This window comes from Dermacentor silvarum, chromosome 10 (genome assembly GCF_013339745.2).
Source record: "Dermacentor silvarum isolate Dsil-2018 chromosome 10, BIME_Dsil_1.4, whole genome shotgun sequence".
In the NCBI taxonomy this organism is placed as follows: Eukaryota; Metazoa; Arthropoda; class Arachnida; order Ixodida; family Ixodidae; genus Dermacentor; species Dermacentor silvarum.
Window position 1 is genome coordinate 59,848,921 of NC_051163.1, and position 21,932 is coordinate 59,870,852.

Sequence of the window (21,932 nt, forward strand, 5' to 3'; positions counted from 1 at the left end):
GCTTCTTTCTTCCTTTGAAAACGTCTAAGCAAGATCAATGTGTAAAACCGCGCGACGTTTCCGCTAATGCATCTCAGTGTGGTTTCCTGCCAGCAAGCCCGGCACCGACCACCGAAGAGTGCGCTCAGCCGTGAGGACATTCCCGGTTTTCGTCGGTTGCGAGATTCTCAATCATGGAGGTTATCAGTGACGGCTACTGGTGCAAAATTTCCAAAAAGACATATAATGAAGAAAAGCTTCTTGTTGACGGAAAAACGGGCGGTGCATGGATCATCAAGCCAGTCAGGAAATCCAATGCATCCAAGCTTGGTCGAAAGGCCGCGAAGCACGACGCCTCAGGACGCCATAAACATGCTGTAAACATTTTGAGCCAGTCGCAGACAATTTCAAAGGATATAAATGACGCTTACTCACGATGAGGCTTACTTTCAGAGGATATAAATGAATTTACTCACGGGGGGCTTTCATCATGAGAAGGAAATTCACAGAAGAATAAAATTGGGTTGGAATGCATGGGGCAGGCATTTCCAAATCCTGACTGGGAGCTTACCACTGTCGTTGAAAAGGAAAGAGTACAATCATTGCATTCTACCGATGAGAACATATGGGGCAGAAGCTTAGAGGTTAACAAAGAATCTCGAGAACAAGTTCAGGATTGCGCAAAGAGCGATGGAACGAAAAATGTTAGGCCTAACATTAAGAGACAGGAAGAGAGCGGTGTGGATCAGAGAGCAAACGGGGATAGCCAATATTCTAATGGACACTATGGGAAAAAATGAAGCTGAACAGGCCATGTAATGCGTAGGATGGATAACCGGTGGACCATTACATTTACAGAATGGGTACCAAGAGGAGGGAAGCGCAGCCGAGGACGGCAGAAAGTCAGGTGGGATGATGAGGTTAGGAAATTTGCAGGCTCAAGTTGGAATCAGCTAGCGCAAGACAGGGGTAATTGGAGATCGTAGGGAGAGGCCTTCGTCCTGCAGTGGACATAAATATAGGCTCATGATGATAATAAAATGAGGCTCCGAAAAGTGACGACGATCAAACTAAAGTAGAAGGCACGGGGGGGGGGGGGGGGTGCAGGCTTTACTTAAGCAGAAATGCAACTCTCATCTCTGTTACTCACTGCAGAGGTCATTTAGTCCAGCTTGCCCTAGTGCATGCGGCAGAGTCATCGAAGGATATCAAAAGAACTCTTCATCTCGTCTCGTCACTTTACTCTTTCTTCAGTAAGAGTCCTAAACGCTTGAGTGTTCTTGAAAAAATCGAAGATGCTGTCGAGTTGAAGCTGAAACTCGTCCAGCCAGGCAAAACTCGGTGACTCTCTCATGAGCGATCGCTGGCTGTGATACTGAAAGTACTTGAACCACTGATACTCGTAGCCCCCCAACCCGTCGTCCAGGCCCCTTCCACGAAAAAGAGGACCCTACAATGACGTGGCAACCGGCTAACACAAGGCGCTTCCTCAAATTCATCCGACTATCGGTAGCGCATTATCTTTTCAATTCTACACCGTCGCCGCTAACACACTCTTGCTGGTTACCTCACCCACCCGCCTTACCTTCTCTCCCCTTTAGAAGAACCCTACCTATATATACTATGCCGAAAACAGCATATGTCGCCTTGAAGAAGACAAGTCCACTTGTCGAAACGTTGGCTCCTGCTATCACCTTGTTCTCGCGTTGCTCATCGTCTTGAATTTCCGTCTCCTGCATTGCCTGTGTTTTCCCTGAACTTGAGAAATGGTCACTTTATTCACATTCATATTCTCTTGCGCGCACTTACTCCTAGCATTTCCTCAAACAATGGGCTTTCGCTTTTGATATTCTTAAGAGATCGCTTTGCAATAATCACGGACAATAAGACGGTACTCCCTCGCTGCGCACTTCGGTCTCGAGAGGCTAAAAACACGTCCTTTTTGTTTAAGAAAAACCGCTTTTTCTCAACCAAGCCTTTCCTCCCGGTCGGTGCTTCGTAGCTAACCCTACCTTCAGCATCAGCGATGCGCTCCCGGCTACTGCTCGCAACTTTTGCGACGCTCTGGCTCACCTCCTTGCTCAACCCCGATGCGGCCAGCGCAGGCAACGTCTTCTCGTCGGTGGCGCACATGAACGACCTCATATTCCTGGAGCGCAGGCTCGTCGACAAGCTCGGTGACTTCCTGCACCGCATGGAAACCAAGCTGGCCTACCTGCGCAGGTGCGAGATTGCTAGCGTGGCTCGCTGTGTGCGCACGCTTAGTTACGCGTATTCGTGCCTTATTTGGCCTTTTCATCAAACGCTTTTCGGAGCTTTATACTTATTTTCTTGATGCCAAACATTAATTAAAGGATAGATCTGTTCCCTGTTAGATGGTAGCACAAACCAAACTGACAAGTCTCACTACATTATTGAGGGCGCGAAATTGTTTCAACTTAATGAAACTTTTGCGCACAAAACACGAAACCACAACGAAGAAGTACACAAGGACTAGCGTTGTTAGTCTGCGCTAGTCCTTGTGTACTTCTTCGTTGTGGTTTCGTGTTGTGTGCGCAAAAGTTTCATTATGATGCCAAACCAACTAGCCCGCCTATCCGTTTTAATGTTTCAACTTGGAAACGAACTCGGAAGCTCCTATTTCCACAGCTTTAACAAAAATTCAGAGCCCTTCCACTACTGTGAAGATGGAATCCAGCGAAGCTGTGACTTCGGTGGGTCTACTGTAGTAAATATTGCTATAGTTGATTTACCTATTATCATTTCATTATTGACTATACTGAGCGTCTTCGGCATGTTCGTCAAAGAGCTAGGACACCGGCGTCTTGTAATCACCCGGCGCGATGGTCAAGAAGTGCGCTTGCTGCGCCAAGTCCGATCTTCTGCCACGGTAATGGTGCGACGCCGTCGAGATTAGAACGACAGAAAGCTGAGATAGATGGTAAGGATTCACAATGCAAAGAGGTAAGGTGTGCAAACACGGATGCAAGAGAAGTGGACAACACGAATGCCGACGTGTGCGTGTATGTGGGTATGAGCCGACGAGATCTCTCCCGCTTCTGCTCTCGATCGGCGGCTCATACCCACATATCTAAAGCGGGTATGAGCCACACATTATTTCTTTCTTGCCTTCCTTCTTTCTTTTTCTCTTTCTGTCTCTCTTCATTCCTTCCTTCATTCCTTCTTTCTTGATTTATTTTCTTTCGTGTCCCTGCCTTATACCCGCATAAGCTTATCTCATACCCGCATATCCAAAGCGGGTATGTGCCACACGTGATTTTATTATAGTTAATTGTGACGTAGCTGGGGAGCATGTGATATCGATGTCATGACCTATCAGTCATGCTAGTCATACATTCGTACCCTCCCATGCCAATTTTGGTACATACCAAGTGAACTAGACGCAACAAAAGGAAACGCTACAAAATTGTTGCCTACTTCCGGTGTACACGGACGCGATATCCTGGAACCTAGCCCATAACAGCTTCGCTGTAGAACCTTGCCTCCATCATCGTGCCTTTGGCTCGGCTACTGAACCCCGTGCTTTCACAACTGGTGCCGAATTAAAAAGGATTTTCGATCGCAACCGCTATTGGCGAGTGGCTGGCAGCCTTCGCTAATAATAGTCCAGCAACAGGATTGGCTGGATTTTTTCCTTACGAACAATCCTAGCTTTAGAGCTTTTTGCAAATACGAGCTCAGCTCTCTAGCGTGCCACGTTGCTTGCATGTAAGAGCTTCTGCCGTTTGTTATACCGCACATCGCCTCTTCACGTGCTTCACTTTGATCATTCGGAACCTGCCCAGACTCACCCGGGTACGAGTGATGTGTGTACGCAGTGCTGTGCTGACTCAGCGCAATCCCGACTTCACGAAACACGTTTTCGCTCACATGCAAGCCGCAAGCTCACGAAAGCTTAGTGAAATCATTAGTTATTCTCGGAAAATCAACCATCAGATGTTATCTGGACCCTCTGCAGGTTTCGCACTTATCTCTACTACCGCCGATTCGTCGTCATCACTGACCGTTGCGCGTTCTTTGGGTTGTCAACGCCTAGAGGCCTCTGGCCGTATTGCCCTCTGGAAACTCTGGCTCCATGTTTACGGCATGCGCGTAGCCTATCGCTCCGGTTGAGGGCCTCCAAGACTGCGCGCGCTGGAAGGCGGTCCAGCACGCTCAATCTCTGAGGCCGTGTCCAGACGTACGCACGCAAATCCTGATGCTCACTGCCCGTCGCCGTGCAGCTACAGCTGATAGTGCCAGCCTCTCCTCCATCGATTTACGCAGAATTCTTTTCTCCTGTAATGCTGGGACATGACTTCGGAGTAATGGCTAGACATGTGTTTTGCCACCCTTCTAGCACACATTCCTTATAGTTCCACGCGTTCATGCTCTCGAGCTTTAATTATGCCACCAACCTTCCCACTTTGCCGACCGCGGTGGAATTCCATATCAACGAGGCTACATTTCTGACGGTTGCAAATTATTGCTAGTCCTTATTCATCAGCTTCTCATAAACATGCGTCGCTTTCAAACGCGCCCTTCATGGTGTGTTCAAAACCTGCTAAAAGTAGCTTCGCTCCTTCTAGCTCTACTCGCGCTCCATCTGCCACGCACCAAATGTGCCAAAGTAGATTCGCTCCTGCTAGGAGTGCCAGCGCCGCAAGTGTTCTGCGCATCTGGCGTCCGAACCTGTTGGCAGCTACTTTCATAACCTTCTCGCCCCTTCGATGGAGTCGTTATCGACCTGTGTACGGACCACTTTCGTGCACTGACGCTGGTCGTGGATCACCAGACGCGCTACGTGTTCTCCACATAGCACCGTCATTATCTACATTATTTATCCCTACCATATCACCGTGCGGAAAAACACCGGCTGACCATATGGTCAATCTTTCCGTTCGGCAATACAGCAGTGACGTAGAAGGCAAATGTTTACCGTATAGCCGTGCGGCCGATACGAGAAAATTCTTGCACAGAACCACCAAAGCTCACTGTCTAAGTAAGGGAACAGCTTCTGCAGACAGCGGAAATCAAAGGCACTCTTGTGACAGTCCCGATATATTTGCTGCTGACGTAGGTAACGATGTTTCATGATGGCGGCGCCAATTTCCGTCACAATGACAGCGTGATGACGACGACGATGGTGTGACAAAAATCGAATGATGACGAAACAGATTATGACAGTGTGACGTCGATGGCCTCATAACCAAGACAATATGTCAATGGAATCCCGACAGCGTGGCTACAACGGCGCGATGACGTTGGCATGAAGAAGATTGCATGGCAACGGCATCTCACCTGTGCTTCCTTCTTCTCTCGTTTTCTTCACGATGGGCAGATACTCCTCTGGCCATTCGCTTTAAGATCATTCAGGGCGAAAGGCGCATCTCGACAAGATATGTGCAGCGGACTACAGTGACGAACTCGGCCCGTAACCACAAACCTTGGTGGCGGAAAAACACGACACCGCGCACCTCAGACCGCAGCATCCAAACCTTTTGACGTCGCAAAAGTCTCGCGCGAGCGTACATGCGTCTGAAAGTGAAATTAGTTGACGTAACAGTAAACTGGAATTCTCTTGGTCTCCCACCACGACCATCCACCCTCTTCTATCGACGGCACCCGTATTTACAGATTAGACGCCGGCACCGTGTGCTCCAGGAACCTAAGCAGCTCCTTCAAGCTGTAAATGCGCCGTCTAAAGGCTGCTGTCTACTCTGTGTGCTGTGCCGCAATGGTCTTGTTGCAGTCTTTTCTTTCCCCTTTATGTCGTCCTCCCCTTCTCCAAGGCGCTGAGACGCGCTCCCTGAAGAGCTGCAGAAAAAAGCACCTATTCCTCTATACAATCTCTCTATCGGTACCCGCTTTTGCCAAGTGACGTCAGTCGTGACGGAAGCGCTGGCGCGTGCCATTGGCAGGACGTGTCAGAGACCAATCAACGAACGCCCTCTCCTTCTCTAAGCTCACACATACGTCCGTTTTTCACTCCCTCCTGGGAGATATGTACCAGGCCACCAACGCCCAACCGTGCAAAGGGTAGCCAAGGGGATATGCCACAGGATAGCACCTCTTTCTTCTATATGACCTATCTAATAACAATTTCTTCGCTGTAAGTCTCGCCACTACCGCGTCACTGTATTACGACCTTCTTGTTGTTGTATCCCGTACCTAAGTCACCAGGATGACTCCGGCCCATGAAACAAGCCCAAGCCTAACTAACTTCCTCCTCAACAAAAAAAAAAAAACTCGGCCGAGACACTTAAGGCTGCTTACGTGGGGGAATGCGAAAGCATTATAGTCGCTTTGGTGAAACCTTTAGTTAGCCAGATGGCTGCGACGTCACGTGTGCAATCACGCACGCACTAGGCACACCTTTAGTCAGCCAGAACCGTGGAGCTCGAGGAAGCGTGCTGGTCTCGCACCCCGAAGGTTCGGGTTCGATTCCCAGATAGACCGCAATCTACCAATTTTATGACGTAAATCCAAGAATTTTTGGTGCGTTATTGCTCTGTGTGCCGTTGGCCATTTTTTGGTACCATCGCTCGGTCAAGCCGCCTACGCCCACAGATTTTCGTGTAATGGGGCATATAATGCTTTCGCATTAAAAGGAAACCGTATGGCTCCATTTTCTCCGCGGGCAAGGGCTATTGTAAAGTACGGCACGCATTTCAGCTACACCTACAAAGCAACAAGGGAGCCGGTATGGCCTCCATCTGGAATACCTGTTTGACTAAATACGTCACACATTAACGTGTTTAAACAATCACTTAAACAATATTTTTGTATTGCTTCTGGTTCTTGATGCACTTTCCTAAAATGCGCACGCTGCGAATGATAACGTTTTCGGCACTTGCTCGCGTTTGTTGAAAAATTGAATGCTGGAGTATTACGCGCCAAAACCCCTATTCCATTATGAGGCACGCCGTAATGAGGGACTCCGGATTAATTTTGACTACCAGGGGATCTCTAACGTGCCCCCAATGTACGGGTCACGGCCGTTTTTGCATTTCGTTCCCATCCAAATGTGGTCGCTGCGGCCCGGATTTTATCCCAGGGCCTAGTCCTTAAAAGCGCAACGCCTTAGCTGTTAAGCCCCCGCCACGGGTTAGCATTCCGTGCGTGAAAACGCGTCCCAGAATATACCGAAGCAACTTTTCCGGCTGACAGAAGACAGGCAGAGGTTGCAAGACAGCGGTTATTGTCCTTTCCCTAACGTGGCCCCTGTAAAGCTCGTCAACCGCGCATCGGACGCGCAACTTCCAGGCCACGTGAAATACAGTATAAGCACCTTGTACCGCCAGAACACCGAATACAGTAGCGTCACGGCACAAAACCTAGCGCTATGTTCGAAATACGCTAACTTACATTTGCAATGACGTTTAAGAAACGCCCTTAGCCGGATAAGGTACAGCTTGGGCTGTATGGACGAACATGAGAAACTGGACCTGGCAACGTTCAACACGCGAACGCTCCCCAGTCAGGCTAGCTTAGCAGGGCTGTTTGAGGAATTATCAGGTATGCCCTGGGATATTAACCTGACAGCGTTAAGGGCCCCGTGTCGCAGAAAATGCGGCATCGGCGTCGGCGCTAAGCCTCGGCGTCTGGCGGAAATAATCATGCCGAACCACGTCATCCCGAGCCACCCCGACCACCCAGGCCCTCCGCGTGGCGTAAGGCGTTAGTGAACAAAAATTGAATTTCTCAAAGTAAAATCCGTCAGAAAAGTTGTAAAGTACAACTTGACCACAACCTACAGGCGTGATAGCGCCGGACTGTAATTTTAATATACGAGAAAGAAAGCCTGATAAGCAGCCAGGAATCTTTGAATGCTTTCGCATTCCACTCTTAAAAGCGAAACTTAGGCGTCCTCCATTTCTGATTGTGTTTCGCTGTACTTTGGTTCTAGGCAACATTGAGGGGAATGTTGAAAACCAAGCCTTTTCAAATTTTCGACACGCGCGCGCATCGGTGCAACAGCAAATAATTATTAAAATAATAAAAAAAGTCTTAGTACCTTCCCATTTTGATACAAGACGGCTTAAATTGCTCCTGTGAAAATGTCTTCCCAGCAATGCATTTGTGTTTAAAAGTGAAGCCGACTTCAAGGGGACCAGTGTAAGCTTTGTTTTTTTAGGCTGGCTTTCCCATGTTGTGTGTTGCAGTGAAGCTTACTCACAAAGAAAAATGTGATGTGAACGGAACCCGATAACGCTATCGCGTTCCACTCTTAAAGGCGAATCTTAAACGTCCTCCAATTTTTATTGGCCTTAGTGAGGTTAGAAGACCTGGTGAGGCTTATACAGTGCTGACTAACGGTCACGCCCTCGGCTACAGAGGTCTTCTAGGTAAGAGAAAATGCGGGGTAGGATTTCTAATCCATACGGACATAGAGGGCAACATTGATGGATTCTACAACATTAATGAAGGGTAGCAGTTGTCGTAATAAAGCTGAATGGGAGGTATAGAATAAAGGTAGCACAAGCCTACGCCACAACCTCCAGTCACGATGATGAAGAAGTAGAACACCTTTATGAAGATGGGAAATTAGGGATGAGAAAGGTGCAAACTCCGTACACTGTAGTCGTTGTCGACTTAATGAAAAAGTGGGTAAAAAGCAGGCTGGCGAGCAGGCAATTGGCAACTACGGCATCGATTCTAGGAACACTAGAGGAGAGGTGTTGGCAGAATTCGCGGAAAGTAATTGGCTCCGAATAATTAATACCTTCTGCAGGGAGCGTAGCAACACGACGTGGACCAAGAAAAGCCCTAATGGAGAAACAATAAATTTTATAGAATTCATACTCTCCGCCGATCCCAGCTTAGTGCAGGATGTAGAAGTGTTAGGCAAGGTAAAGTGCAGTGAGCATAGTCTAGTGAGGTCTAAGATTGGTCTCAGTTTGAAGAGAGAAAGGATAAAATTAGTCAACAAGAAACAGGCCAATGTAGACACAGTAAGCATAAAAGCAGACCAATTCAGGCTGGTGCTCGCAAACAAATATGCAGCTTTAGAACATAAAGATGAAGAAAACATAGACAGAGATTTCCTTCCTTCTTCTATTTTCTTCTAAATAAGGCAACCAGCTACTACTTCAACTAAACCACGATTTAAGGAAAACAATGGGACCCAGAAGTTATTTCGTTAGCATTAGAACTTCGGTAAGTAGACAATCTATTTAGGTCAATTACTCACAGGGGACCCTGATCACGAGAAAGAAATTTACAGAAGAATAAAATTGGGTTGGAGTGCATACGGCAGACATTACCAAATCCTGACTGGGAGCTTACCACTGTCGTTGAAAAGAAAAGTGTACAATCATTGCATTCTACCGGTGCTAACATATGGGGCAGAAACATGGAGGTTAACAAAGAAGCTCGAGAACAAGTTAAGGACCGCACAAAGAGCGATGGAACGAAAAATCTTAGGAGTAACGTTAAGAGACAGGAAGAGAGCGGTGTGGATCAGAGAACAAACGGGGATAGCCGATATTCTAGTTGACATTAAGCGGAAGAAATGGAGCTGGGCAGGCCATGTAATGCGTAGGATGGATAACCGGTGGACCATTAGAGTTACAGAATGGATACCAAGAGAAGGGAAGCGCAGTCGAGGTCGGCAGAAAACCAGATGGGATGATGAAGTTAGGAAATTTGCAGGCGCAAGTTGGAATACGCTAGCGCAAGACAGGGGTAATTGGAGATCGCAGGGAGAGGCCTTCGTCCTGCAGTGGACATAAAATATAGGCTGAAGATGAAGATGATGAAGTAGACAATGCCTAAATTCCTCAAGCGCTTAGCATTTTGCTTGATCAAGATCAAGACAGCTGAAAATTTTGAAGACATGGGCTTAGTCAGCAGCATGCATGATTGATCAGTTATTATATAAAAAAGCTTCACAGTTCCGCCCAAAAGGCGAAGCATCGATTGCGATAGCAAACTTGTAGACAGCTATACGAAGTAAGGATAGTAGTTTTAGCGGCCGTATAAACTTGTAAACATTCACTTACTAACAAAATTAACGAGCGTGGTGCCACGCGCACACATACAAACATCAATACACCTCACTCGATGACCTCGGAAACTCACTGGCAAAACGCAGGAGCGCGGAAGCACAGCAGCAACAGCAAGCGATTCCACGTTCGCGCTACCTCTCATTTCAACGCGAACTACATGGCGAAAACACAGTGCACAGCGCACTCTTTCCCCGTCGCAGATCGCTCTCAAGATAGGGCCCACGTGACCGCTCGCGGGTGCGCCAGACGCAGCAGCCGCCTGTGTATAACGCTCCCCCCCCCCCCCCCCCCCCCCCGCCCCACCGGTGCCTTGCGCGCATCGGAGGACGGCAACCATGGGTCACGCTTGCCAACCTTTGCGCGCGCGAGGTTGAGAAGCCATCGTCGGCTCACCCCCGCGCGCTTTCACTTGCACATACAACATACCGTGTGCGGCGACGGTGTTATCGCAGTTGGACATTATGCGGAACATCACGGCAACGGCGACGACAGAAATGCGTCTGGAGTGTCCATATAATTGCTGTCGCAATAATATAGACAGCGTAACCAAAGCAGGATTCAGCTCTTCAGCGACAGAGCAGCTGGCGCCATCTGGTATAGCCGACGTTGAGCTCGCAATGTTGAGCATGGCCGGACTGAAGCGCGCACTCTAGGTTAACTTTTGTGTGGAGACTCCTGTGGGCGCCGTATGTCCATAGTCCACGTATATAGTTTATTGTATTTAGTCGCCTGCTATCAACCACTTCCTTTCCCTGTCCCTGCCTCTTAACCCGGCAAAGAGTGGTGGGCCAGACACACGCTCTCCCGGTCAACCTCTCCTCCTTTCTCTTCATATAACATTCTCCTCCGGCAGCTCAACTGTGTGCCTAGACTGGGACCCCGCAACGGGCAGTTTCGTAAAAGAAAACGGCCCGTCTGAAACCACCGTGGTAATGCTTTTACCGTTATTTCGACGTATTTTGAACACAGTGCCTTTCACCTGATCAATTTATTTAACACTTGTTTCCCATCCATAATCTGTTAAGCAGGGCTGAGGTTAAGTTCAAATCGATGATTCGAGATTTTCATCAGCTTAGGTTCTATGAACATCTGTCTGTGGATTTCAAATGGCACTTTGTTAAATTGAAAATTTCATAAAATTGGGTTTGTTGAATCAATAGATACCAGCGTAATATTATTCTCTCTTGACTCTAGCTTTCTGAACGACTACTACGAGACGAAAGCGTCGAAAGACCGTCAGCTGACACTTTCTGCAGTCGAGCATGAGTACGACAACCGCACAGCCAGCCCCATCGATGCGTACAACGCCATTAAGCGGCTGTCGGTTGACTGGAACAAGATAGTGCACCATTTCAGGGAGCCTGACTGGATGGGTGGGTATTCAATTTATCGTATTTCTTTACAGGGGTGACTATACTAGCTTTACATGAAACCTTATACGGTAGTGGGCGACGAGTCACACTTATTGTGACAAAATTGGAAAACTGGAGGTGGCAAAAACTATACAGGGTGACCCAACTATGATGTACCAAGTTTTAAAAATACGCAAATGCCTCGTAGCTGGGCAGAAGCAAGGTAATGTCATTTGCCATCGCTTGAAGATACTCAAATTAATTTTTGCATTCCGCTTAAAACATAAATACCCCAGAACGTGGATGGGAAAACGGCTCCGCGGATGGACTTCTAATTTCCCCGCAAGACGGGGTAATTGCAAATCACTGGTAGAGGCCTTCGCCCTGTAGTGGTTATAAATTGGTCTTGATGATGATGATTCAGCAAGAAAAACGGTATATATGCTTGGGTATAAATCTCCTCAATTTTACCTTGCCAACTCGCACTATACAATGGTCACACGTTGCATCACTCTTTGCAATAGAAAGCTGAGTTTTCAAGTTTGTATTCCACTTCTCTAAATGTTATATCTTTTTTTTTTTTCGCAACAAGATAAGGCCGTCACACTGTGTGCGAACATTATTGGAAAACTGCACAGTGCTCGGTGCGAACAGCTGCGGTCGTCTTTGTTTCCCATGTACTCTGTCACGGCGTGAGCTGCTTCGAGTGCGGCCACAGAAAGTGGTTCGCTTGATCGAGGGCTTGTATTGTATGAAAATTTTCCGTTTGAATACGATCCCAATTCAAGTGCCGCACGCCATCCCCTTCTTTTCCCCTTACATCCTGGTGGCGCTGAACGTCCCAAATTTCTGAGCCCCACTAACCACTCGACCACCCACCCTTACATCCGCAGAGCCGAACGAAGGTTTCGCCATTCAATAACCTGGTCCCCTCTTTCTCTGTTTCGCATGCTGTTCCATAGTTAGGCATGTTCCCTGTGAAGAAGGGACCGAGAGGGGCTTGATTTTTTTTTTTTTGTTAGACACAACCGCATGAAGCTAACAGACAATGAAATTCAGGAAACATAATGGAAACTACCCAGAGTTTTATTTGAAATGTAGGTAAGGGGAGATGAAAGTAGATGAAAAAGAAAAGCTAAAGAAATTCTGAGCATTGTCTCCTAATGCGTAAGCATACATTGTTTGGCTCGGCTGTCACTTCGCCTTTGCTTACTTTTGGTTACTTGCTTTTTCTAGCTTATGGACGTAAACCAATGGCCTTTCCGGTGGCAAAGAATACTTAGGCTCTAGTAGACAATTGTCAGATTTTCTCGCCGCATCCGGACCCTCAAAGCGATCGTACCGATTGAACCGGGACTCTGGGCACAAGCGTGCCTCGACGGAGCAGATCGGGAGAAAAGGAACACCAGCTGCCGCAGTAGTGCATGAGGTGTTGCGTCGGGGCAGAATGCATCGCCGCGACGCCATGTCACCCTCGATGTCGCTCTCCCAAGCCTGTGTTATGCACACTTTCATAATCTGCACAAGCTCTCGCCTCCGTTCTCACTGCGCCTCGGTAAGGGCCAATGAAAACATGCCAAGCGTGTCAATGCACCCACTTGCCCACGATGAGTCCTTTACTCAAAGGACGCTCAGCAGCGTTCAATTCGACATTGCCCCACCCCAAATTTCAAGTTGACCAACCTCCAAATTTAAGTAGGTCCATTCCATAATTTCAAGCTCGCCTAACCCTAAATTTCTAGTTGGCCCACCACGAAATTGATGTGGCCCACACTCAAATTTCAGTTGGGCCAAGCCCCATGCCCAGCCACCCCTACATTTAAGCTGTCCCACAAGAAAATTTCAAGTTGGTGCACCCCAAAATTTTAGGTTGGCCCCACCCGAAATTTCAGTCTGCTCTCCTTTCACACCGAATTTCATGTTGGCATACCGCTAACTTCAAGTTGGCCCGCCTTAAATTGGAAGTTGGGCACCCCTAGATTTTGGTTCGCCCACCCCTAAATTTCAGTTGGCGCACCTTCAAACATCAAGTTGGCCTACCCCCAAATTTTATTTACCCCTCTATTATTATAAGTTTTCCCACGCAATTCCTATGGAGCTATTTGTATCTCTATGGGTGTTCTCTTTTTATTTATTATTTTTCCTTCAATTGTTCTTTATCAGGTATAAAACTACCAATCATCAACATTTACACTGTTATTGCAATTAAATATCTTAACCTTGTAAATTGCGCATTTTTTCTGCGGATACAAGGCATTAAACGTTTCCATGAGCTTCCGTATTAAGTCGGCACGTGATAACACCATCGCCGAGCGCCGTACGTTGTATGTGCGAGTGAAAGCATGTGACCGTGAGCCAGCAATAGCAGATCGCGCACACAAGGATGGGAAGCCGAAAGAAAGCGCGCAGTTTTCCAGTCACGCACAATGCTCCGGAGAGATTTAGGGAGGTGGAGGGGCCGCGCTATACCAACGAGGCATTGGCTATACTGTGGCCGCGCGCTCACGCTGGGGCGGAAGTCTCCGGGGGGGGGGGGGGGGGGGGGGGCAGGTGGAGGGGCCGCCACGCTTTACTGCGGCCGCGCAGTCCCGCCGGTATGGAAGGCTGCGGGGGGGGGGGGGGGGGGGAGGAGGGGGGCACGTTCTGTGTTGTGAGCGTCCGCTCGCGCGGCACAAGTTTGTCCTCCCTGTGTTTTCGGGGCTAAGATAGCTTTGAAGCGAGCGCCAGCACGAGGCTTAATTCGCTCACTGCTGCTGCTGCCCTGACTCAGTCCAGTGTTTTCACAGCAAGTTTTCACAGTGAGTTTCCGCGGTGATCGAGTGAGATGCGTTCATGTTTCCTTGTGCGTGCGTGACAACATGCTTGTTAACTTAGATAGTGTGCCTATGTAGACAAGTTTATACGCACGATAAAACTACTATCCTTACTTTGTATAGCTATCCGATAATTTGCTATCGCAATCGATGCTTCGCCTTTTGGGGCGAAACTGTGACCTCTTTCACTCAGTGAACCATTTGACACTTCCGCATCAAGAACAACTTACCACCGCGGTGAGAGCCGAACCCTCAACCTCAACTGCCCTGGCCATGAGTGACGCTGGCTAACACTCACATGGTCACATCCTGCACACACACACGCGAATACCCAAAAAAGTGGATGGCAGAATATCCGCCGCCGTAGATCAAAGGGCATCGCACGGGCATTGCGGAGAACGTGAATTTGGCTCTCGCTGGCAACAACTTGTTTGTGTACAGAACGTGAAAATGAAAAAATGGTTGCGCAATTCAAGTATCAATTAGGTGGGTGAAAAGCGTCACTGGACCGGTCACTGTCGTCATCTTTTATCCCACGCAGGGTGTAATATCAGAAAGAGAGATTGAGAGAGAAACATTCTTTAATGCATGATGCCAGAAATGTTTACCTGGCCGTACGCCTCGCATGCTATACTCCGAATGACCAAAGTGACTTATGAAAACACGCATTGGTACATAGTAAACACGCACAATATCCTAGGGCACAAAGTAACAATAACTAAAGCACCTGAGAAAGGCTACGAGTGTCTTCGTCGCGCGCAAAGCACTAGCACCAGCGCTGCTCTGGCGTCCTTGTATGCATGATACAACTCAAAGTAGCTACCGCGTAAGCTTAATTAGAGTAGCCCCTGAGGACGCACAACGTGTACAGACGCATAAAACATGACTTAAGTCATCGCACACGTTGAACGCACTGCGCTGAGGCCAACGCGTCAATTGCACGCAGTTTTTGTCAGAAGTATGTTGAACCGTACGAACATGTATGTGTAACATTAACCCTATACAGTCGCGGTGTACACATACGTGTACACAACTTGTTCGTTGACATTTTTTTCTAGTGCTGGCAAAAAAAATAAATCAGTAGCCTTTCCCTGTCGAGGAAATGGGGGTAAGCGAAGCTTGTCGTGTGTTTCTTCGGTGTTCCTCCGACGAATTGCACCGACGAGTACCACGTTGTGCTCGAACCACAACCGGTCACACGAACTGCAGCAAGTTCCAATGTTCCGGTTGAGAAACTCGCGTTGAAATCTGGCCGTCGCACCAGGGAAGTTGGCGCTAGCGTTCCCGGGGCGTGCAGACGCTGACGTTTGGCCTCAACATCGCGCTCACTCATCTCGGGGTCCTTCGCTCTTCACTGACGTTTCATCTGAGCTTCGGTATCTAGAATCAGCAGGTCGATGACGAGCCCTTTCTCGAGCGCTTAATTCTTGGTGGATATCCATAAATTTCTTCAAAATGTCCGTTACGTAAGACAGTAAATGGCTCATACCCCCTTAAGCAATGGTTCATACCCCCGTAAACGAGGCGTCCCCATTACCACGACAGAAGTGAAATTCTATGCTGGAATGATTAGTGGCAACGCGGCCAGCTGTGGAAGCAGACGACGACGACGAACGCGGGAGCTGTGGCACAAGCGCCGGCCGAGCACGAGCGCGTGCCGAACACCTGTGAAACTCTAAGAGCAGCTGGTTCTTTTTTTTTTTAGCGTTACATCGCCGGCGCAGGCTAGCGTGTACAAGCTTCGCTTGAAAAACAGCGGACATTCTGATTCGGGCAAATTGAACCTTCTGTGTACTGAATGTGGGTCCGCTTCATTTCAATGTTTTAATTAGTGCTAATCACGACCACCATGCCGAAGGCACTTCTATGGATGACGAGGTGTTCAGCATTCCGCGTTTCGTCAGGAATGCCAAAAGAATATTGTTTTGTCATTTCTCGTAACGCCTGCAGTCAATATCTGCGCCAACTTGTGTGCATGTGCTTTACACCAATGATTAAATTCCATCTATGAAAAAACGCAGCATTCCTGGCTGTACACTAGTCCGATATTTATTTACTTCTTAATTAGTAAACCTGAGTAGAATATGCATGAAGCATCTTCCTTTTACCTTAAGTCACTTTGAATTGAGTCTGCCAGTGCCTCAGAATAATATCACGAAACTTCGACGCATTTATCGACAGTCCGACATAACTCATGACTCAATTGGTTAGCGGTGTGCCTGTGTTATTCGTCTTTCTCCGCAATCATCCCGAAGCATGTCCGCTTTAGTGTACTGCAACAAATGCCAAAGTTCGATCGTTTGACTCATCGCGTTTCGTCCTTCTGAAATGGCCAGAGATCGAGAATCTGATGGTGGAGTCGAACGACACGTTCCCACATCCGAGCGACCTGTTGGATGCCGGCGAGGCGCTCACCGTCATCCAGAAGACGTACCGTCTCAACATCACCGACATGGCCAAGGGAGTCATAAAGGGCCACAAGGCGAAGGCGCAGTTGACAGGTATGCCTGCCATTAACTAGCCTCTTGGTTTCGCTGACCAGTTGCTGAGTTCCGGTTGAGTTGGATGAAATATTTTATGTCGTTTTTTTTTCTCTTCACTACAGGGCAACCATTTTTCAGTTAAGAAAACTTCTCGTTGGGTTACAGAACTTCCCAATACAGACGTGTCCGAACTAACCGAGTCCTACTATGCAGAAGATTTATTGCAATTTCTTTGTACATCGAATTTTGCATAGTCTTGACAGCACATTTTAGATTTCTTTTGGGTTTCTTCGGAAAGAGGATATGCATAGCAAATGCAAAGACGTTAACTAGGACTAAGCCTGGTTAGCTATGCTACATGGAATAATTGTACGCAAGATTAAAAAAATATTATAATAGAATTAGGGAGAGGAATGGAACCAGAGTACGCGACACTCAACATTGTATCGCTTTATTAGACCGACTAGCTTCAAACACCGCAGCATTTCTTTCATAATTTTTTCCGTGACCAGATTATACTTCTCCAGCGAATGTATCAAGATCAGGCTTTCTTACATGAACTTTTGAAAGGGGGAGGGGGAATTGCGAGGCCAGCGCGAAAGACCAAATAAGACGAGTGCGTAATATGAATGCAGTTGACGCAATTAACTTGGTTCTACAGTGTACGCATAGGTTCGCTTTGCCAAAGCGTTGCCTTCACCTTCTTAAACCCGATGCGCAGCGCGAGACTGTCTGTACTTCGGAGAGCTGCTGTACAACCAGCATGAATTTGAGCCCGCCATCAAGTGGTTCGAAGAGGCACTCGCGAGGCATAGCCTCGAGAAGCGGCCGTCCTTCACGCCAGAAACGGTGCACCGTTACATCAACAGCAGTCTCGAGCAGGTAGGCCCCATTCAATAAATGACTCTAACTGTGCTCGCATTCTCAAGGAACACAACGCCGTTACCTTGTAAAAGATCCTGTGGCAAAAAAAAATAATTAATGATAAATTTAGGGATAAACATGCACACACAAAAACAAATGTTGGAATGTGACTCAACCTCCCATTAGAGTCGATAAAACACAGTCTTCCTTAGCCAGCTGGGGTTTAGAAAGGGATGTATAAACTATATCAATTCATTCTGAGAGGCCCGCAGCTTCCCAATCAACAGCGCCTGCGTCTTTGACCAGAGGCACAGCGTCTCAACGACAGCGTCTCAAAACACTAGTTGTCGTGAGAGAAAGAAATGCGAGAACGTTCCCCTTATCACCGGTACCTCCTTCATGGTACCACTGGTACCACTTCTACCAGATCTATCTTCGGGATGGCCGAATGTTTTTAGACTACACTATCTCCGGGATCCACCCATGAAAGAAGCTAGACGCATACCCGATGCAGAAAACGAACGGTAACTCACCAAGAAAAACTGTCTTTAAATATGAAGAGCCCTTCCATTACTGTGAAGATGGAAGCCAGCGAAGCTGTGACTATGGTGGGTCTGCTGTAGTGAATATTGTCACGTAGTAGTGACAGTGAAGAAAGCAGTCGTAAAACTGTGTATAACGAAACTGGTTGTTTATTGGGCGAACCTGTGCCCACAAAAGCAAGCTACACTCGAAGCACAACGATAGCGGCGAACACAGTCAGCGATCGTCAAAATCCTGTCAGCCGCGAAACGCGTCGGCTTTTATACGTGAGTCATCGAATGTTCCAGATTAACCCTGGTGCCCGCCTGTCTTCCAGAAAGTTCTAGACAATTCGCGTCGCTCATACAATGAGATTACATGAGCGTCGGTGACCACAGATGACGGATATAAGCATCGATAACGTTCGCGAAGCTTCCGATGCAGGCGCGTCCAGCGCCGAGCGATAACGTTTAACATTTGTTAGCTGGTGGAAAGCGGCCTCCGGTGAAAGATAAACTTGTATACGTGTCAATATTGCTATAGTGAATTTATACGTTATTATTATTGATTATATTGAGTGTTTTCGGCATGTTCGTCAAGGAGCAAGGACACCGGCGTCTTGTTTTTGCACGGCGCGATGGCCAAGTAGTGCGTTTGCTGCGCCAAGTCCACCCCATCGTCATAGACTAGCGTATGATCCACAACGTTCATAGCCGCAGCACACGGCACGCCAGCGTCAGGATCCTGCGAGATCTCTCTCGCTCCTCCTCTCGGCGGCTCATACCAATGCCTCCTTTACATTGCTCGTACCCACATATCCAACGCGGGCATGAACGGCACGTGATTTCTTTCTTACCTTATTAAATGCGAAGTTTTCTTGGCGAGCATTTGCTACTTTGACAATATCTATCTAACTATCTATTTGTTTATTTATCTATTTATAGCCGCCTACGTCTTTGTGCTCTCATGGTCGTTTCGTTAACTTGGTAGGTACCAAAATTGGCATAGTATCACAGGAGTGTATGACGAACATAAGTGATAGGTCGTGACATAATTGTCGTGGCGTGCGTGTCAGGTAGGTCATGAAAATCACTTCATTTTATACGCCATTTCTTTTTTTTATTATTTCATCGTATTCACGTCCCGCGTCATATCATATCACAGAAGACGACAGCGAATTGTGCAGCAGCAAAAAGTTTTCATAACTAGAAACGTTTAGGAGTTTTTTCATTGTTTCATCTCGCATGGAGAATTATGGCCTCAAAGCGTAGGAAAAAATAATCATCCGCAGCCCTATGAGCAATAGAAAGCTCAAACTAGAAAAAAATATGATATAATAGGGCTCCAAACACATCAATGACAAACTTGATCAGGGACGAACACTGCACTTACGAGTATGTTTGCTAACACCCAATAGAGTGTCATGACGAGTATGAAAATCAAGCTACTGTGCGCATACAGAAACACAGCCTATCAGACGTTAGGCAGAAGTTCGCCGCACAGCATTAATGCTACTGCCTTCCACAGCAGCGCACGCTCAATACAATTATGCACTGAAATAGCTCAATCCACTTTGAGATGACAAATCAGAGGGCGCCACAAAAATATAAGCACGTGCCATCCTCGGCTATCACGTGTGGCCTCTGGCCAATCAGCCGCAACAGCGCGTTCCAACGCTTACCTGCGTTAGCTCGAGCGGCGCAGATAGACGTAATGATGTTCGTAAGACTGCTACACCCCTATCGTAGAAATTTCTTCGTAAGTCGTCATCTGCGACGGCTGTTTAGGTTTTGTGAATCGACTTACGCTTACTATTGGCGGAAATACTGAAGTTCGCACCTGTGCTACCCTTCATCGTTATCATCATCATCACCATCATCATCATCATCAGGCTATATTGTATGTCCACTGCAGGACGAAGGCCTCTCCCTGCGATCTCCAATTACCCCTGTCTTGCGCTAGCGTATTCCAACTTGCGCCTGCAAATTTCCTAACTTCATCATCCCATCTGGTTTTCTGCCGACCTCTACTGCGCTTCCCTTCTCTTGGTATCCATTCTGTAACCCTAATGGTCCACCGGTTATCCATCCTACGCATTACATGGCCTTACATAGATGCATTCTTTCGACTACAGCACTCGCCTTTGCAGCAGCGGGCATCGTAAGCTTGCTGATCTTACGAACAGTTTTAGCTTTGTGAATACGTTTTTTCCGTAAGATTTTTCTTACGCCAAAATTCGTTCGTAAGTTTCGATTAGTGAATTCCGCCCATTATTCTTATCACGCATTAGCGAGTGCTATGAGCCTTATGCCTGGATTCATTTTTCACCTTTGCTTGTTCGCTCCTGCGACCGCATTGCGCGCATGCATTCGTTTAGGACTGGGAAACATCTACAACATTTATTTACGCCATAGGCATCTTGAAAAAACATCAGATTATTATCTTAGATGATGTGTGAGACGCGCGCTTGATAAAAAAGGTTCCTTGGCAAGTTTTTCTGCTATCCGTAGCCGCTTGTCTAGATTATGACAGTTGTAGCTAACCGTCCGTGGCACGCGTTTGAACTCTCTCTACCTTGTTAAACTGCTCTGGCCAATATGTTTCACAGCTATATCACTAGCGAGCCTGTCTGCTAGCATTAGCTGCACTCATTTAGATCGCTCTTGACGCAACCGTTCATGACCTCCGCAACTCTGAAATAGATCCCTACTTGGAAGACATATCAACACGCCTTATTTTCTAAATTCTTGATTTCGTGGGTGTATTATAAATCAGAAAGAAACATTTATGTAAAACCGAAGCAATAAAGCTGTTTGTGCGCGGTCAGTTACCACTTTATTAATTGTTTATGGCCTAAATCTTTTCAGCTCTTATTCCATTAGGGCGTTTTCGATTTTGCGTAAGCAAAGTTAAGGGACGCCAACCACGGGGCTTAAGAAAGAACGCAAAAATGTATACAAGGGAACCCCGAAGGAGCATAAAAGAAAGCAAGCCAGGCGTGGTGGTTTGCGTACGCAAAGGTCCCTTTGGGTACCCAAACCCCGTTTGCGTAGGCAAATATAACACTGTTAACAAGTAGCCATATTAAAGACGATAGTCTTTCTTGGGCTACCTAAATGCGAAAAACTTTGTCTGTCTGCCTGTCTCTCTGTCTGTCTGTTACTCGATTCAACCGCCCGGCCAAAACGAAGCGAGCTACTAGCACTGCTAGCACGGGCTCATACATGTCAACATTATACAGCGCAAAGGGAACCTCAAGCTTATTTGAGGCAATATATATGTACATAACCGTGATCCACTGCGTTCATTTAATTAAGAATGAACATTGGACTGGTTTTTAAGTTAGTAAATGAAACATCAACGTGTTAGAAATGGTGTCCAACGCGTAAGAAATGGTGCCGAAGAGACGCTACGCGTTCAAAACAAGTCGACTGAAGCCGCGGCTCTGTAGCCGGCTTTAAGCCAACAGTAATAAAAGGTCCCAACAGATGGCGCGAGAGCAGGGCGAACGCGGGAAACTTGAATTGAATTCAGCAAAACCTCCATTGCATCCATCATGTAAGTGAGAGGGGAGGCGAAGAGCGTGAGGGGTGGGAGGGGAGAGAGGAGAGGGTGTTACGTATCAGGGGCGGCAGAAGACTATCGTCTTTCGACGTCATTTGCAGCGAAGCAAGCAGATATGCGGTCAATTCCCCCCTCCCCCCGGCCACGATTAGCATTTTTATCGCTTTCGCCTGTGAGCGTGAGCGAACTAACCAGCAGCTCGATCAACTTTCGCCTGGTCAGGTAACGTTTTATAATAAACAATGGGTTACAATCACGTATAATCTTAAAAAACTAGTTGACCTATCTCAATCCCGGTGGGTTCTTTATTTGCAACTCACTAGACAGTATACGTCGTAGTCACTT

General features: G+C 47.3%; 1 protein-coding gene across 2 annotated transcripts in view; it reads left to right on the top strand.

Moving 5' to 3' along the window:
• Positions 1-21,932, top strand: part of LOC119465735 (prolyl 4-hydroxylase subunit alpha-2) — a 253,637-nt gene that overhangs the window by 199,201 nt on the left and 32,504 nt on the right. The window contains exons 1-4 of one of the 2 annotated variants that reach the window (XM_037726204.2): positions 1,862-2,202; positions 11,184-11,362; positions 16,491-16,655; positions 17,359-17,519. In XM_037726204.2, the coding sequence (XP_037582132.1) occupies positions 2,006-2,202; positions 11,184-11,362; positions 16,491-16,655; positions 17,359-17,519 (702 nt within the window). In that variant the 5' untranslated portion in view covers positions 1,862-2,005. Of the gene's footprint in view, positions 1-1,861; positions 2,203-11,183; positions 11,363-16,490; positions 16,656-17,358; positions 17,520-21,932 lie in introns of those variants that run through there. The other variant, XM_049657521.1, reaches the window with a different exon arrangement.